Source organism: Papio anubis, chromosome 11 (genome assembly GCF_008728515.1).
Source record: "Papio anubis isolate 15944 chromosome 11, Panubis1.0, whole genome shotgun sequence".
NCBI lineage: Eukaryota > Metazoa > Chordata > Mammalia > Primates > Cercopithecidae > Papio > Papio anubis.
This window is the reverse complement of record NC_044986.1, coordinates 39,138,019-39,153,625: the sequence shown is the minus strand read 5'-3', so window position 1 is coordinate 39,153,625 and position 15,607 is coordinate 39,138,019. Positions and strand designations below refer to the sequence as shown.

Below are 15,607 nucleotides of genomic sequence, written 5' to 3'. Positions count from 1 at the left end.
TGTTAAAGTTAGAGTACAACCATCAAGTCTTTAACAAACTTCTGAGACACAGGGAGCAGATAGAAGGATGGTAACCAATTTGGCAGAGAGATTGAAGTTGCAACCTAAGGGTCATAAGAATTTGTGTTGCTATAGTCCCTGTAAGGCTGAGTATTCAAAAGAACCAAGACCCAAAGAACACAGAGGGAGAATGAGGCAGAAAACAGAAAATTCTCCCAGCCTAGATTCCCTCCACAACTTCATTTGTCAACTAATTGTTTTTTCCCCACAGTAAAGGGAGGTTCACTCTCTAGAGAAACTGAACCTAAGAGGCTCACTCATACACAACAGACAGAGACAGGGAAAGAGTGAGGGGTTAAGTAAGAGTCCACTTGAATTCTGAGGCCTTTAGTGCCTTTCTGCATCTTGTTCCTAAAATTCAGCAGCCAGGTGTAAACTCCTGAGAATAAGTAGCACCAGTGGAAAGACCTCCATTTTTCACCATTTAGATAGAAAATTCTTACCAAATGTCCAGCAAAGTGAATGAAATGGAAAATATTCATCCAAGACACCAGGCCATGAAATTTTAGAACATCAGAGTTAAAGGGAAAGTGATAAAAACATTCAGAGATAAATTAGTTCACCTATAAAGGATCAGGAATCAGAATGACATTAGAATTCTCAAGAGCAGCTGTCATCTTGTGTATTTTTAGATAAAGAATATTTTCAGACCTGCAAGTGGGCAAAAAAATTTTATCCTTTGTGTTTATTTTCTTAGATACTAGAGAATATTTTCCATCTAAATATCTGAAACCAAGTCAGAGGAAGTCATGGACTGCAGGTCTCAGGAGACTTCATGTAGGAGGATGGAAGTGTCAGGGAGGCTGCTGGACACCCAGCCTAGAAAACAAATGCTTTAGAATGGACCAGGTGGATAATGGAGGTGTGAGGGAAGACATTAAGGGCAAAGAGAAGTTGATTGATTATTTGATTATTTTTAGTATTTAGAGAATTATTAGTGAGAGTTTGAAACATTTCTGAGCATTCGCAGTAATTCTAAATTGGCATAAAATTAGAATTGAAATAGACACACTTAAGTCCAAGAATATACAAAAAAGGAGACATAATTACAGCAGCCCCACTTGTGATCAATATTTATGAAATAATAATGATGTGAACATGAGTATTAATATAATACAAATGTGATATAAATACACTGGGGAAACTAGAGTAGGGGGAAGTGTGAGTGTGTGTGTGTGTTTCTGTTTGTGCGTGTGTGTCTATTTGTTATGGGAAGGTGATGGAGAAAGTCCTCATCTTTCTTACCATGAAATTTTAGAAATTTTCTAAAAATAAATTAAAAATATCAAAAGAGAGTCATTATTTAGAAATATGAATATAAATTTCAGAAGAAACTTCTAGAATGTTTCAGCATGGCCACCTTTGTGGAGTGTGAGGATGAGAGAGAGTATCATTTCAAGTTTCAAATAAACATATGCACACAATACACAAATCTGCCCATACATATAGATCTGTTAGTAGAATTAAAGTTTTAAAACGTTATATATTATTCTGATACAACATTAATTGGATTTTTTTCTTTCTTCAAGAACAGTAATTTCTTGAGTTTATAATATACTAAATATTTATATTTTGAAGCATTTTATCATTTATATTTGTACTGATTATCCTGTATGCTAATATGTAGGTGGTTACAGATTTATCTTAATACTTAGCTTGTAGCAGAGTTAGATGTATCTATAATGTAGTAATTTCTTCTCTAAGTCTAGGTGTACTTTCAGTCCTATAATTTAAGTTTATAATGATGTTGGGACCCCTTCATTATGCTTCTTGTAACCTGAATTGCTACAGCAAATGTGCCATTTTTGTCCTTTTCCATCATTTCTTACTTATGTCTTACCAGCTAAAGTCCAGGAAGAGATTGAATGTGTGGTTGGCAGAAACCGGAGCCCCTGCATGCAGGACAGGAGTCACATGCCCTACACAGATGCTGTGGTGCACGAGATCCAGAGATACATTGACCTCATCCCCACCAACCTGCCCCATGCAGTGACCTGTGATGTTAAATTCAGAAACTACCTCATCCCTAAGGTAAGTTTGTTTCTCCTACACCTCCATGCTCTTGAAGTCCCCAGATTCGTAGTATGGTCCCAATCCTCTAACAACACACGATGAGAGAAGTGTAAAATTCATGCTTGGGGCAGCTTTCTGGACTCTGCTGTTTCCATTCCAGTTTGTTCCTATGAAGGTTTATAACAGTTCTCAGTATCTAGCAGTTTATGTCTTCCAAATTTGTTCTGCTTCTGTAATAATTTTTTGTGGCTATTCTCAGGTGTTTACATTTCCAAATAAATGTTTAAAGTATCAATTTGTCAATTTCCCAAAACACTGTGCTGGGATTTTTATCATGGTGACATTAAATCTTTAGATCAATTAAGAAAGAATTGAGGTCCTGACAGGTTGAATCTTTCAATTCGTGGATATGATTATGCTCTTAATTTATTTGGACTTTCTTCTATTTTGTCAGTAATGTTTTGTCTTCAGTTCAGTGGCTTTCACATGTATTATATTTTTTTCTGAAATAAATGATATTTTCATGTAATTGTAAGTTGTGTATATAATATATAATGGTAAATATGTAATATATAATATAAAATAAATCTATATAATATTAAAAATATTTTCAAAACAGAGTCTTGCTATGTTGCACAGATTGATCTTCTGGCTCAAGAAATCCTCCACCTCATCCTCTTAAGTAGCTGGGATTAGAGATGTGTGCCACTGCACCTGGCTTTTAAATAATATACTCAAAAAAATGCCTTTTCCATTTCTTTGTTTCTGGCACATGGAAATATAATCGATTTTATTATTTTGATGATCTTACATCAAGCAAATTTACTTAGCATTGCTAATGTTTTGTTTGTAAATTTATTTGTAATTTCTATGTATCCTGTGATCTGTTTTAATATTTATTTCTTATTTTTCAATTCTTATAACTCAATTTTATCTTTATTGCTTTATTTCACGGTTAGGATTTCCAGGACAGTGTTGAATAATTCATGATGGTGGGCATCCTTGTTTCACGTATGATGTTCAGGATGAGTGGAGGTTTAACATCTCACCAGTGAGAACAATGTTTTATGTATATTTTTGTAATTAAAAAATCAGATTAGAGAAGGTTGCCTTCTCCTACTTTTGATGATTTTTTTCTGGTCATGAATGTTTATACAATTTGATCAAATGGAGTCTCTGCATCAATTAATATGGCCATATATTTTGTCCTGCATATACATATAATATATATATTAGTTAAAATACACACAAATGCACACACAGAGACATACACAGCTGGATTTTATTCGCTACGTTTTTTTCAGGTTGTTTGAACTTATATTTATGAGAGACATCAGTTTGCAATTTTTCTTCCTCAAAATTTTCTTGTCAGATTTCTGATATTGAGGAAATGTTGGCTTTATAAAATAAGGAAGATAATGTTCCCTATTATGATTGTTTTTATAACCTTTTCTCACTCTCTCTTCTTTTTGTGCTCACTTAGTTCTGTCTTTGGAGTGACTCATAAGTTTTGGTTAAGTGCCAGTTATGACATATGAAAAAATGCAGAACGTCAGATGAAGTTCATCTTCTTCCAGAAAGGGTTCATCCCTCCTGTGCTAGGCAGACAGAATTATGCAACACCTTCTACCTTCATTCAGAATTAGATATGAACACGGTTGAAAAATTTTTTTTTTCAATTTTTTTATTATACTTTAAGTTCTGGGATACATGTGCAGAATGTGCAGTTTTGTTACATAGGTATACACGTGCCATGGTGGTTTGCTGCACCCATCAACCTGTCACCTACATTAGGTATTTCTCCTAATGTTATCCCTCCCTTAGGCCCCCCCCCCACCCCCTACAGGCCCTGGTGTGTGATGTTCCTATCCTGTGTCCTTATTGTTCAACTCCCACTTATGAGTAAGAAAATGCGGTGTTTGGTTTTCTGATCTTGTGATAGTTTGCTGAGAATGATCGTTTGCAGCTTCATCCATGTCCCTGCAAAGGACATGAAATCATCTTTTTTATGGTTGCATAGTATTCCATGGTGTACATGTGCCACATTTTCTTAATCCAGTCTATCACTGATGGACGTTTGGATTGGTTCCAAGTCTTTGCTATTGTGAATAGTGCCACAATAAACGTATGAAACACAGTCAGAAATTGACTGTAGCCATCAGCTGACCTCTCTGAGGTTCCCCTATGTCTGCAACCCTGAGTAATTTTTGTCTCAGCAGCTTTTCCAGTGCCTTCTAACACATGGCTTCTGTGTTTACTGAGACTTTTTAGTTGCTATGCTGCAAGTTGCTCCATTCCACTTGAAGCAAGTACATTATGCCATTATAAAGAAATAAAATAGCAAAAATTTAACTTTGAGAGGAAAAAGGATTGGAGTTTGTTAAGGATGAAGTCACTATTGCCATCTTATAGGGAAGAGGGAATTCTGAATGTCTGTATTGTGCCGTGTGGAATCCACTAGACACAGGTACCTATTGAGCACTGGAAATGTAATGAATGCAACTAAGGAACTGGAATTAACATTTTATTTAGTTTTCATTACTTTAAATTTAAATACAAATAACCATGGATTATTCATGGCTACCATATTACACAACACATATCTAAGTTTTTAATTTTCTGTAATACAGGGTTGGAAATATCTCATTCTCAATTATGCTGTACTAAAAGCCTGAATAGCTAAAAACAATTTAAGGTGGGTGCAATTTCATTTGGCTAAACCTTTACTTGCATGGATTGAATGTATTTTTATTCCTTATTTATCATACTTTGTATAAATATTTATGTTTTGCTAAAGAAAAGGCCAGCTAGGTGTGGAGGCTCACACTTGTAATCCCAGCACTTTGGGAGGCCAAAGTGGAAGGATCATTTGCACCCAGGAGCTGGAGGCCAGCCCGGGCAACATAGTGAAACCCTATCTCTACAGAAAATAAAAAAAATTAGCTGGGTGTAGTGGCATGTGCCTGTAGTCCCAGCTACTTGGGAGGCTGAAGTGGGAGGATTGCTGGAGCCCGAGAGGTTGAGGCTGCTGTGAGCTATGGTCATACCACTGCACTCCAGCCTGGGTGACAGAGCAAGGCCCTGTCTCAAAAAAAAAAAAAAAGGAAAAAAGAAAAGAAATATCACGTATTCAATTATTTGGTATCTCCCCACTCCCACATTATTGGGAGTATTAGAAAATCTATAGCAACTATTATGTATCATGATATCTTTCTAGAATGAATATATTTGTGTGTAGGCATATAGTATACATATAATATATGGAAATGTTTATACATCTACATTTTACTCTGTACATTTATCTGCATTTATCTATCATCTATCTACCTATGTAATCTAATCTGTCACATTTAACACCTAAGTACTTCGGTATATAATTCCCCAAAACAAGGACTTTCTCCTACATAATAATAATAATAACATTCACACTCAATGAATTATTATCAATAGGTTAATATTATCTAATATCTTACAATTACATTTTCCCCGTTATACTAAAATATCTCTTATAGCTTTTTTTTGGTGGACTTCCTGTAGTCCAGTCAAGGAACAAGCTTTTAATTTGGTTATCTTGTTTTGTTAGTCATCTCTCATTACTAACAGTTTTTTTTAGTTTGTTTCACTTTAATACACTGACAGTTTTTAAAAGTCCTGTCCCCTTGTTATGTAAAATGTTGCTCAGTCTGGTTTTGTTTGAATGCTTTTTTGACAAGTAGATTCCAGTTATGTGTTTTTGGCAAGAAAGTTACGTAGGTGATGTTATATATGTGCTACTGCATCACATGTGCGGTCCACATTTTGTAACGGTGTGTCTGCTAGTCTCTCCATTGTTGGGGTTCTGTTTTTCACATACAGTTAATAAAAAGATGGCATGGTACTTTAAGGTCTTGTGAATATTACTTTCCCAATTAATTTACCCAGTAGTTTTAAAGTTAACGGATGATCCTTGCTTGAATCTATGGTCCTACCTGAATGGCTGCAAAAATGATGATTTTTCTACTTTTATCATTCCTTATGTGTTTTTTAGGTTGGGTTCATCTATAATGAAGAGTTCTCCCACATGTTTTAATGAAAAGAAACGTATAACACTTCTGTGATCAACCCTTCAATTGATTTTAGTGTACTTGTTGATATTATCTCAGAAGTCATTTTTAATAGATCAGACCTCCATTTAAAAAAACCCTATGAACAGATTCCAAATTCTCCTGACTCTTTAAGCGCCAGCAGAGGCTTCTATTTAAAAATCTTCATCTGGAAGTCCTTGTCAGAGCAATCAGGCAAGAGAAGGAAAGAAAACGTATTCAAATAGGAAAAGAAGAAATCAAACTATCTCTCTTCACTGACGATATGATTGTACACCTAGAAAACCCTGAAGACTCTGCCAAAAGGGCCCCTGGAAGTGATAAATGACTTCAGTAAGGTTTCAGGATACAAAATAAATGTACAAAAATCAATAGCATTTTTACATATCAGTAACGTTCAAGCTGACAGCCAAATCAAGAACGCAATCCCATTTACAATAGCTACAAAACATTAAATCCCTAGGAATACATCTAACTAAGGCAGTGAAGATCTCTATAAGGAAAACTACAAAACACTACTGAAAGAAATCGTAGATGACACAAACAAATGGAAAATCATTCCATTCTCATGGATTGGAAGAATCAATACCGTTAAAATGGCCATTCTGCCCAAAGCAATCTACTGATTCAATGCTATTCCTATCAGACTACCAGTGTCTCTTGTAAAATTCATATGGAAACAAAAAAGAGCCTGAATAGCTGAAACAAACCTAAGCAAAGAGAGCAAAGCTGGAGTCATCGTGCTACCAGACTTCAAACTATGCTATAAGGCTACAGTAACCAAAAAAGCATGGTACTGGTACAAAAACAGACACACAGACCCATAAAACATAATAGAGAACCCAGAAATAAAGCTGCATATCTACAGCCATCTGATCTTCAACAACGCTGACAAAAAATAGACAGTGGGAAGGGACTCCCTATTCAATAAATGATGCTGGGATGGCAGGGTAGCCATATGCAGAATGAAACTGGACCCTATCCTTTCGCCATATACAAATATGCACTCAAGATGGATTAAAGTTTTAAATGTAAGACATCAAACTTTAAGAATTGCAAGAGAAATACCTAGGAAACACCATTCTGGACATTGGCCTTGGGAAGGAATTCATGACTAAGTCCTCAAAAGCAATCACAATGAAAAAAAATTGATATGTTAATTAAAATTGATACATTAGTTACAAACTAAAGAACTTCTGCATAACAAAAGTTAACTATTAACAAGGTAGACAGACAACCTACAGAATGGGAGGAAATATTTACCAAGTATGCATCTGACAATGGTCTAATGTCCTATAAGGTAATTAAACAATTGAACAAACAAAAAACAATGCCATTAAAAAGTGGGGAAGACATGAACAGACACTTCTCAAAAGATATACAAGTGGCCAATAAACATGAAAAAATGCTTCACATCACTAACCAGAGAAATGCAAATCAAAACCAAAATGGGATACCATCTCACATCAGTCAGAATAGCAATGATTAAAAGGCAAAATATACTATTCACAATGGCAAAGGATTGGAATCAACCTAAATGCCCACCAACAGTGGACTGGATAAAGAAAAGGTGGTACAAATACACCAGGAAACAGTATGCAGACATAAAAATGAATGAAATATTGTCTTTTGTAGCAACATAGATGCAGTTGGAGTGAATTAACGCAGGAACAGAAAACCAACTATTGTACATTCTCACTTACAAGGGGGAGTTAAACATCGGTACTCACGGACATAAAGATGGCAACAGTAGACACTGGGGACTGCTAGATGGGGGCTGGAGGGAAGGAAGGGTTGAAAAACTACTTGTTGCGTGCTGTGCTCTCTACTTGGGTGATGGAATTATTTGTACCCCAAACCTCAGCATCACACAATATACCCGTGTAACAATCCTGCAAACAAACAACAACAAAAAAAGGTAATCCATGTGTGAGATGTGTGAAAACTGAGGTGATGAAATACGACAGCAAGTGGGGATGTACACCAGGGTCCAAGCTTGATGATAAACAGGGGATTCAGAAGGATGCCCCCATGTACTCAAATGCTCAGGACTTCAAATGCAATTAATTGGAGGAGACTTTATTAAAGTCACTGCCACTTGCCTTAAATTCATCATGCTTCTTACTAGGTCTGTCTGCGTGGGAATGTAACTTCTTTGGACCTCAATTTTCTTATCTATTGATCAAAGAAATTGGACTAGGTGATTTCCATTGCTTCTTCCCACTCTTTGACTTCTTTATAACTTAGTTTGTCTGTTTTGCTGTTTCCAGGGCACGACCATAATAACATCACTGACTTCTGTGCTGCACAATGACAAAGAATTCCCCAACCCAGAGATGTTTGACCCTGGCCACTTTCTGGATAGGAGTGGCAACTTTAAGAAAAGTGACTACTTCATGCCTTTCTCAGCAGGTAATAGATACTCATTTTCATCTGTCCTTCAGGTGACATGATACCTTTTTGGGATCATTTGACTCTTACATGATGCCTCCTGTGGGGTCTGGCTGAATTGCTTTGCAGATCATTAACACCGTTCCCTATGCCTATGCGATTTCCCTGCTGATGAACATCCCCATTATTGGGCCACATTAATGGGGCTTTGGGGAGTTGATCCAGTTTTTCAAACTGAAAAAGCTAGAGTGTAGGTTAATTTAATTCTGCCTCTAGATACATCACTGAGCTACCCAAGAGCTCCTCTTACTGGGTGAAACTTATTTAGACATTTCTCATCTGCTATGAGAAAGATATCTAATTCCATGACTTTGAATATCTGCCCTGTGGTGTCCTTTGCTCCCTAGACTGAGCTCTAGGTATCTGAGCTCAGAAATATCTGAGAGCAGAGAATGGGCTCCTAAGAGGCTCACTTCTGATTTAGAGAAGTAGGCAAGTAAACAGATCATTGTAATATAGTAGGAGGAAGGCTGCCAGAGGGGAAAGCACAGGATGTTGGGGAGCTCAGCAGGGGAAGCTGCCTGCTTCCTGCTCATTCACAGGCCATAACACTTCCAAGAGGAAGGAAACTTAAGCTACCTCATTGGAGCAGGAAGCCGGACAAGAAGAGAAGGCAGGGAACTTTTACAGAGGTAATGGACCACAGTAGCAGGACATTTTTTGTAGATCTAGGTGGTTAGCACCTGCCAACAAATTTCAGGGTCAGGAAACCCTGAGAATATGGAAGAATAGTCTGTGATTATTCCAGAGTACCTTGATCTCCCTCCACTCATGATCATACATCTTGGATATTCAATCTCTACAGCTAAAGTGTGTGGTGAGTCTGTGGACATAGAGTTCCCTTCATTTTTTTCTCTGGCTTTTGATCTCTGCTTTGGATCTGGCACTGTATACACTAATAATGTCAAGAACTGATACCTTTTAAGGATCTCATGTTTTAGCAGGATAGAAAAACAAATACACAGATAATAGAATTCCAGGTGATTCATGCTTCAGCGGAAGCATGAATATGATGAGGAAACCTAGAGAGGGTGAGTTTCTATTGACTAGGGATCACAGAAATCAAAAAGAGGAAATGACATGAGACATAAATTCTGAAGGAAGCATAAGAGTAGAGCTTTTTAGACAGATGGGACAGCAAGGGATAACACTTGAAACTTTGTGGTGTGTTGGAGATTGATGAAGAATGGATATGCCTGGAGCTGAGAGTGGAGGAGATGAACAATGGAAGATGTGATATAGAATGTCAGCCTGGAAACAGAATGGGAAGAGTCAGGTCAAGCCATTTGGCCCTTATCCCATAGGACAGTTGGGTGTCGTTTAAAGTTGTAAAGTGAGAGAGTGACATGTTTAGACATGTACTTTTGAAAGTACATTAGGAAAAAATCTTTGGCTAAATATTGTGCCAGAGGTACAAAGGGGAACACAGTATATGAGCCTTCTCCTTTCAGCCCTTCTTCCCTGTGAGTGCATTTGCAGAAAAAGACTGATGGAAACTAGTAGTGTCAAAAGAGCAGTTATAATGTGGGAATACTTAGTGAAGGGCATGGCATAGTGCGATACTCTATAAATATTTGTTGAGTGAAGGGTACTTAGTAACATAAGATATTAAGTAGATAGGAAGTGTATCCATTTTTCTTTCTGTGTATCCAACCTTCCTTCCAGCCATTCTGCCTTTGATCCATCCATCTATTTAATCATTTATCAAATAGTTACTGCATACTTTTTGTGACTGTTCGTGACCTAATGTTCAGGGAACAAATCGCCTATGTCTGTTATTTACAGGAAAACGGATGTGTGTGGGAGAGGGCCTGGCCCGCATGGAGCTGTTTTTATTCCTGACCACCATTTTGCAGAACTTTAACCTGAAATCTCAGGTTGACCCGAAGGATATTGACATCACCCCCATTGCCAATGCATTTGGTCGTGTGCCACCCTTGTACCAGCTCTGCTTCATTCCTGTCTGAAGAAGGGCAGATGGTCTGGCTGCTGCTGTGCTGTCACCTGCAATTCTCCCTTATCGGGGCCATCACCCTCTTCCTTCCCACTATGAGAGATATCTTCTCTGACTTGTCAACCCACATCTTCCCATTCCCTCAAGATCCAGTGAACAACCCCCATTAAAGAGAGTTTCTTGGGTCACTGCATACATATATCTGCTATTCTCCACACTCTGTAACACTTGTATTGACCACCACATATGCTAATACCTATCTACTGCTGAGTTGTTAATATGTTATCACTATAAAACAAAGAAAAATGATTAATAAATGACAATTCAGAGCCATTTATTCTCTGCATGTTCTAGATAAAAAGGATTATTGTTTGCTGGGTCAGTTCTTAGATTTCTTGCTTTTGAATAAAATGAAAGTGAGAAATGAAAGAAAATAGAATGTGAAGAGGCTGTGCTGGACCTCATAATGTTAAGCACAAAAAGGGAGAAAGGTAAGAGGGTAGGAAAGCTGTTTTGGCTGAGAATCACCTAGAATTACTGGATATCTGGATTTGGAACAGAAAAATTATGTCCAGAAGCAGCTGTAACCTGTAGGGAAATACTGAAACAATCAGCCATAAGAGGAATGAACATTAAGTATTTGAATTCATGATCTGATTTTGTGTTACTGTAAACACAAGATCAAGATTTGGATAATCTTTTTCCTTTGTGTTTCCAACTTAGGTCATGTCTAAATATATGCTTTCGTATTGCTAATCATGTGTTAATGGCTGTTATTTTTCTCTTCCAAACAAGAGCAAACCAGAAATCCTCACCAGGTTTTATTTTTTTCTATTTTATACCGCATACTTTTTTTTATTTTTTATTTTTTTTGTTTTACTGAACATAAATGCAATGGTAATTAGATGCTACGATCCTGAAATTATTAGCCTTATGTCAACTCTAAAGCTTAAACAAGTGAACAACTCATAGACATCAAATTCTAGTCATCTTTTTTTCCTTCCTTCTGTCTTGAAGTGTATGAAATGAGAAGTGACACATTAACTTTTTCTCAGCTCATCTCCAAGAGAAAACCATTTATACTTATTGTGCATTTGTAAGATTACACATGTGTATAGTTTTATAAACACATACATCTATGTCTGTACACATAATATATACACACATGTATATATGAGATTAATAGTGGTTCTTTAATATGCTGGCTTTATATGACACACATTATATTATATAACTTGCTGTTTTTTTTTTTTAACTTTTATTTTAGGTTAGGAGGTCCAAACAAGTTTGTTATGTTGGTAAACTCATGTCACAGGTTTTTTTGTACATCTTATTTCATCACTCAGGTACTAAGCCTAGTACTCAGTAGTCATTTTTTTTCTGCTCTTCTCCCTCCTCTCACCCTCCACCCTCATACTGTCCCTAGTGTCTGTTGTTCCTTTCTTTGTGTTCATGAGTTCTCATCATTTAATGCCCACCTATAAATGAGAGCATGTGGTATTTGATTTTCTGTTTCTGTTAGTTTGCTAATGATACTGGCCCCAAATCCATCAATTTTCCTGCAAAAGACATGTTTTGTACTAAACAATACGCCAGGAAAACTTCCAAGGTAGTGGAAACATGGGCAAGTCATTTCATTGGGCAGATTACAGAAGAGAAAATGGAAATGGCTATTAAAAGTATTAAAATAGCTTAAAAATAAAAGGGATACATGAAAGCTACATTACTTGTAGTATTAGCAATAAACCAGACATTTCCTTATTTAACCAATAGATAATATAGAGCAACTTTTTCACCAACACTACAATCCCATGACTGTGTTGAGCTTAAAGCAGGGAGTGAGCAATGGTTGTATTAGCAATGCTCTCCAAAGTTGCCCTCCAGGTGGACTAAGGATTCTCTAAGTTAAGTGAAAATCATAGGCATTAATAGTGATAAGAGTCTTACAATACGGAGTCTTTTTCCAGTGTTGTGGGACATGCTGTCAATAGCATGAAACCATGAAGCCATTGACTTCTCATCCTGGTTTGCAATTTTAATGTCTCTGGTTATGGGCATTGGGAGGTTTGGTAAATTTTCTGTGTGCCCCACACATCAGGAATGAGGCTCGTCCCTTAAAATTAATCTAGTTTCAGATTACAGGGCTTCAGGAACAGTATCAGGTCCCAACTTTAGTAATTTCATAGAAGAAAATGGGATTAGAGAAATCTAGAATAATTCAGGATCTAGTCTAGCCTGTAGGTAGATAACAAGAACTAGAAAACAATGTACAAGGCTACAATCCAATAACAGGTCTAACTTTTCTCTACAAACATACTTTTTCTCTCTACATTGATTACAGAGGAATCTCAGATTTATTGTTTATTTCTTTTTTTAACTTTTAGGTTCAAGTTACATGTGCAGGTTTTTTATGCAGGTTAATTTCATGTCACAGGAGTTTGGTATACAGATTATTATTTCATCACCCAGATAATAAGCATAGTTCTTGATAGTGTTTCGATTTTCACCCTCCACTCTCAAGTAGGCCCCGATGTCTGTTGTTCCCTTCTTTGTACCCATGTGTTCTCAATGTTTAGCTCCCACTTATAAGTGAGAACATGCACTACTTGGTTTTCTGTTCCTATGTTAGTTCTCTTAGAATAATGGCCTCCAGCTCCATCCATGTTCCTGCAAAGGACGTGATCTTGTTCTTTTATATGGCTGTGTAGTATTCCTCAGTGTATATGTACACATTTTCTTTATTCAGTATACCATTGATGTGCATTTAAGTTGATTCCATGTTCTTGCTATTGTGAATAGTGCTGCAATGAACATATGTATGTACATGTCTTTATGGTAGAACAATTTATATTCCTTTGGGTAGTATATACCCAGTAATGGGATTGCTGAGTTGAGTGGTAATTGTGTTTTAAGTTCTTTGATTTATCATCAAAGTGCTTTCCAAAGTGGCTAAACTAATTTACATTCCCACCAGGAGTCTATAAGCATTCCTTTTGCTCTGCAGCCTTGCTAGCATGTGTTATTTTTTGACTTTTTATTATGATAGCCATTCTGACTGGTGTGAGATAGTATGTCATTGTGGTTTTGATTGGCACTTCTCTAATGGTTAGTGATGTTGGACATTTTTAAATGTTCATTGGCTGTATGTATGTATGACTTCTTTTGAAAAGTGTCTGTTCATGTTCTTTGCCCACTGTTTAATTGGATTGTTTGTTTTTTGCTTTTTAATTTGTTTAAGTTCCTTATGGGTTCTGCATGTTAGACCTTTGTTGGATGCATAGTTTGCTAATATTTTCTCCCATTCTGCAGGTTGTCTCTTTACTTTGTTGGTAGTTTCTTTTGCTGTGGAGAAGCTCTTTAGTTTAATTAGGTCTCATTTGTCAATTTTTGCTTTTGTTGCAATCACTTTTGGCATCTTTATCATGAAAGTTTTGCCAGGCTTTATGTCCCGAATAGTATTTCCTAGATTATCCTCTGAGGTGTTTATAGTTTTAGGTTTTACATATAAGTCTTTAATTAATCTTGACTTTTGTATATAGTGTAAGGAAGGGATCCACTTTCAGTCATCTGCATATGGCTTGCCAATTATTTCAGCACCATTTATTGAAGAGGGAGTCCTTTTCCCATTGCTTGTTTTTGTTGACTTTGTTGAAGATCAGATGGATATAGGTGTGTAGCATTATTTATGGGCTCTGTATGTTGTTCCATTGGTCTATGTGTCTGTTTTTGTACCAGTACCATGCTGTTTTGGTTATTGTAGCCTTATAGCATAGTTTGAAGTCAGGTAATGTGATGCCTTCATCTTTGTTCTTTTTGCTTAGGATTGCCTTGGCTATTCAGGTTCTTTTTTGGTTTCATATAAATTTAGCATAGCTTTTTCTAATTCTGAGAATAATGTCATTGATAGTTTGATAGAAATAGCATTGAATCTGTAAATTGTGTTGAGTAGTATGACCATTTTAATAACATCGATTCTTCTAATCCATTAGCATGGAATGTTTTTCCACTTGCTTCTGTCGTCTCTGGTTTCTTTCATCAATGTTTTGTAGTTTTCTTTATAGAGTTCTTTCACTTCCCTGGTTAGCTGTATTCCTAGGTATTGTGTTCTTTTTGTGGCTATTGTGAATGGGATTGTGTTCTTGATTTGGCTTTCAGCTTGGATGTTGTTGGTATATAGAAATGCTATGAATTTTTGTACATAAATCTTATATCCCAAAACTTTGCTGAAATTATTTATCAGATCAAGGAGCTTTTGGGAACAGACTTTGGGTTTTCGAGGCATAGAATCATATCATCTGCAGTGATAGATTGACTTCCTGTCTTCCAATTTGGGTGAGTTTTATTTCTTTCTCTTGCCTGATTGCTCTGGCTAGGACTTGCAATACCATGTTTAATAGGAGTGGTAAGAGATGGCAACCTTGTCTTGGTCCTGTTTTTAAGGGAAATGCTTCTAGCTTTTGCTCATTCAGTATATGTGGCTGTGGGTGTGTCTTTGATCACTCTTATTCTTTTCTTTATTCCTCCTTTGTCTTTCTCTGTTTCTTTTTAAATTACTATTGTTTACTAGATAAGATGGCTCTTACTATTTTGACGCATGTTTCTTAAAAGCCCGCTTTGTTGAGGGTTTTTTAACATGAAGGGATGTAGGATTTTATCAAAGGCCTTTTCTGCATATATTGAGATAATCACATAGTTTTTGTTTTTAATTCTGTTTATGCAATGAATCATGTTTGCTGATTTGTGTACATTAAACCAATCATATATTAGAGATAAAGCCTAATTGACTGTAGTGGATTAACTGTTTAATGTGCTGCTGGATTCAGTTTGCTGGAATTTTGTTGAGGACTTTTGCGTCAATATTTGTCAAGGATATTGACCTGAATTTGTGGGCATTTGTGTGTGTATGTGTGTGTGTGTGTGTGTACCAAGTTTTGATATTGGGATGATGTTGGCCTTAAAGAATGGGTTACTGAGGTATCCCTGCTACTCATTTTTTGGGAATCATTTCCATAGTAATAGTTCCTGTTCTTTATACATCTTGTTGAAT

The 15,607-nt window shown here is 36.5% G+C and overlaps 1 protein-coding gene across 1 annotated transcript in view; it reads left to right on the top strand.

Annotated features, from left to right (window-relative positions):
• LOC101021773 (cytochrome P450 2C18) overlaps window positions 1-10,894 on the top strand; it is a 37,601-nt gene extending 26,707 nt beyond the window's left edge. The window contains exons 8-10 of the mRNA XM_009215003.3: window positions 1,904-2,091; window positions 8,426-8,567; window positions 10,392-10,894. Of these exons, the coding sequence (XP_009213267.3) occupies window positions 1,904-2,091; window positions 8,426-8,567; window positions 10,392-10,573 (512 nt within the window). The 3' untranslated portion in view covers window positions 10,574-10,894. The remainder of the gene's footprint in view (window positions 1-1,903; window positions 2,092-8,425; window positions 8,568-10,391) is intronic.
• Window positions 10,895-15,607: the final 4,713 nt, after the last annotated feature.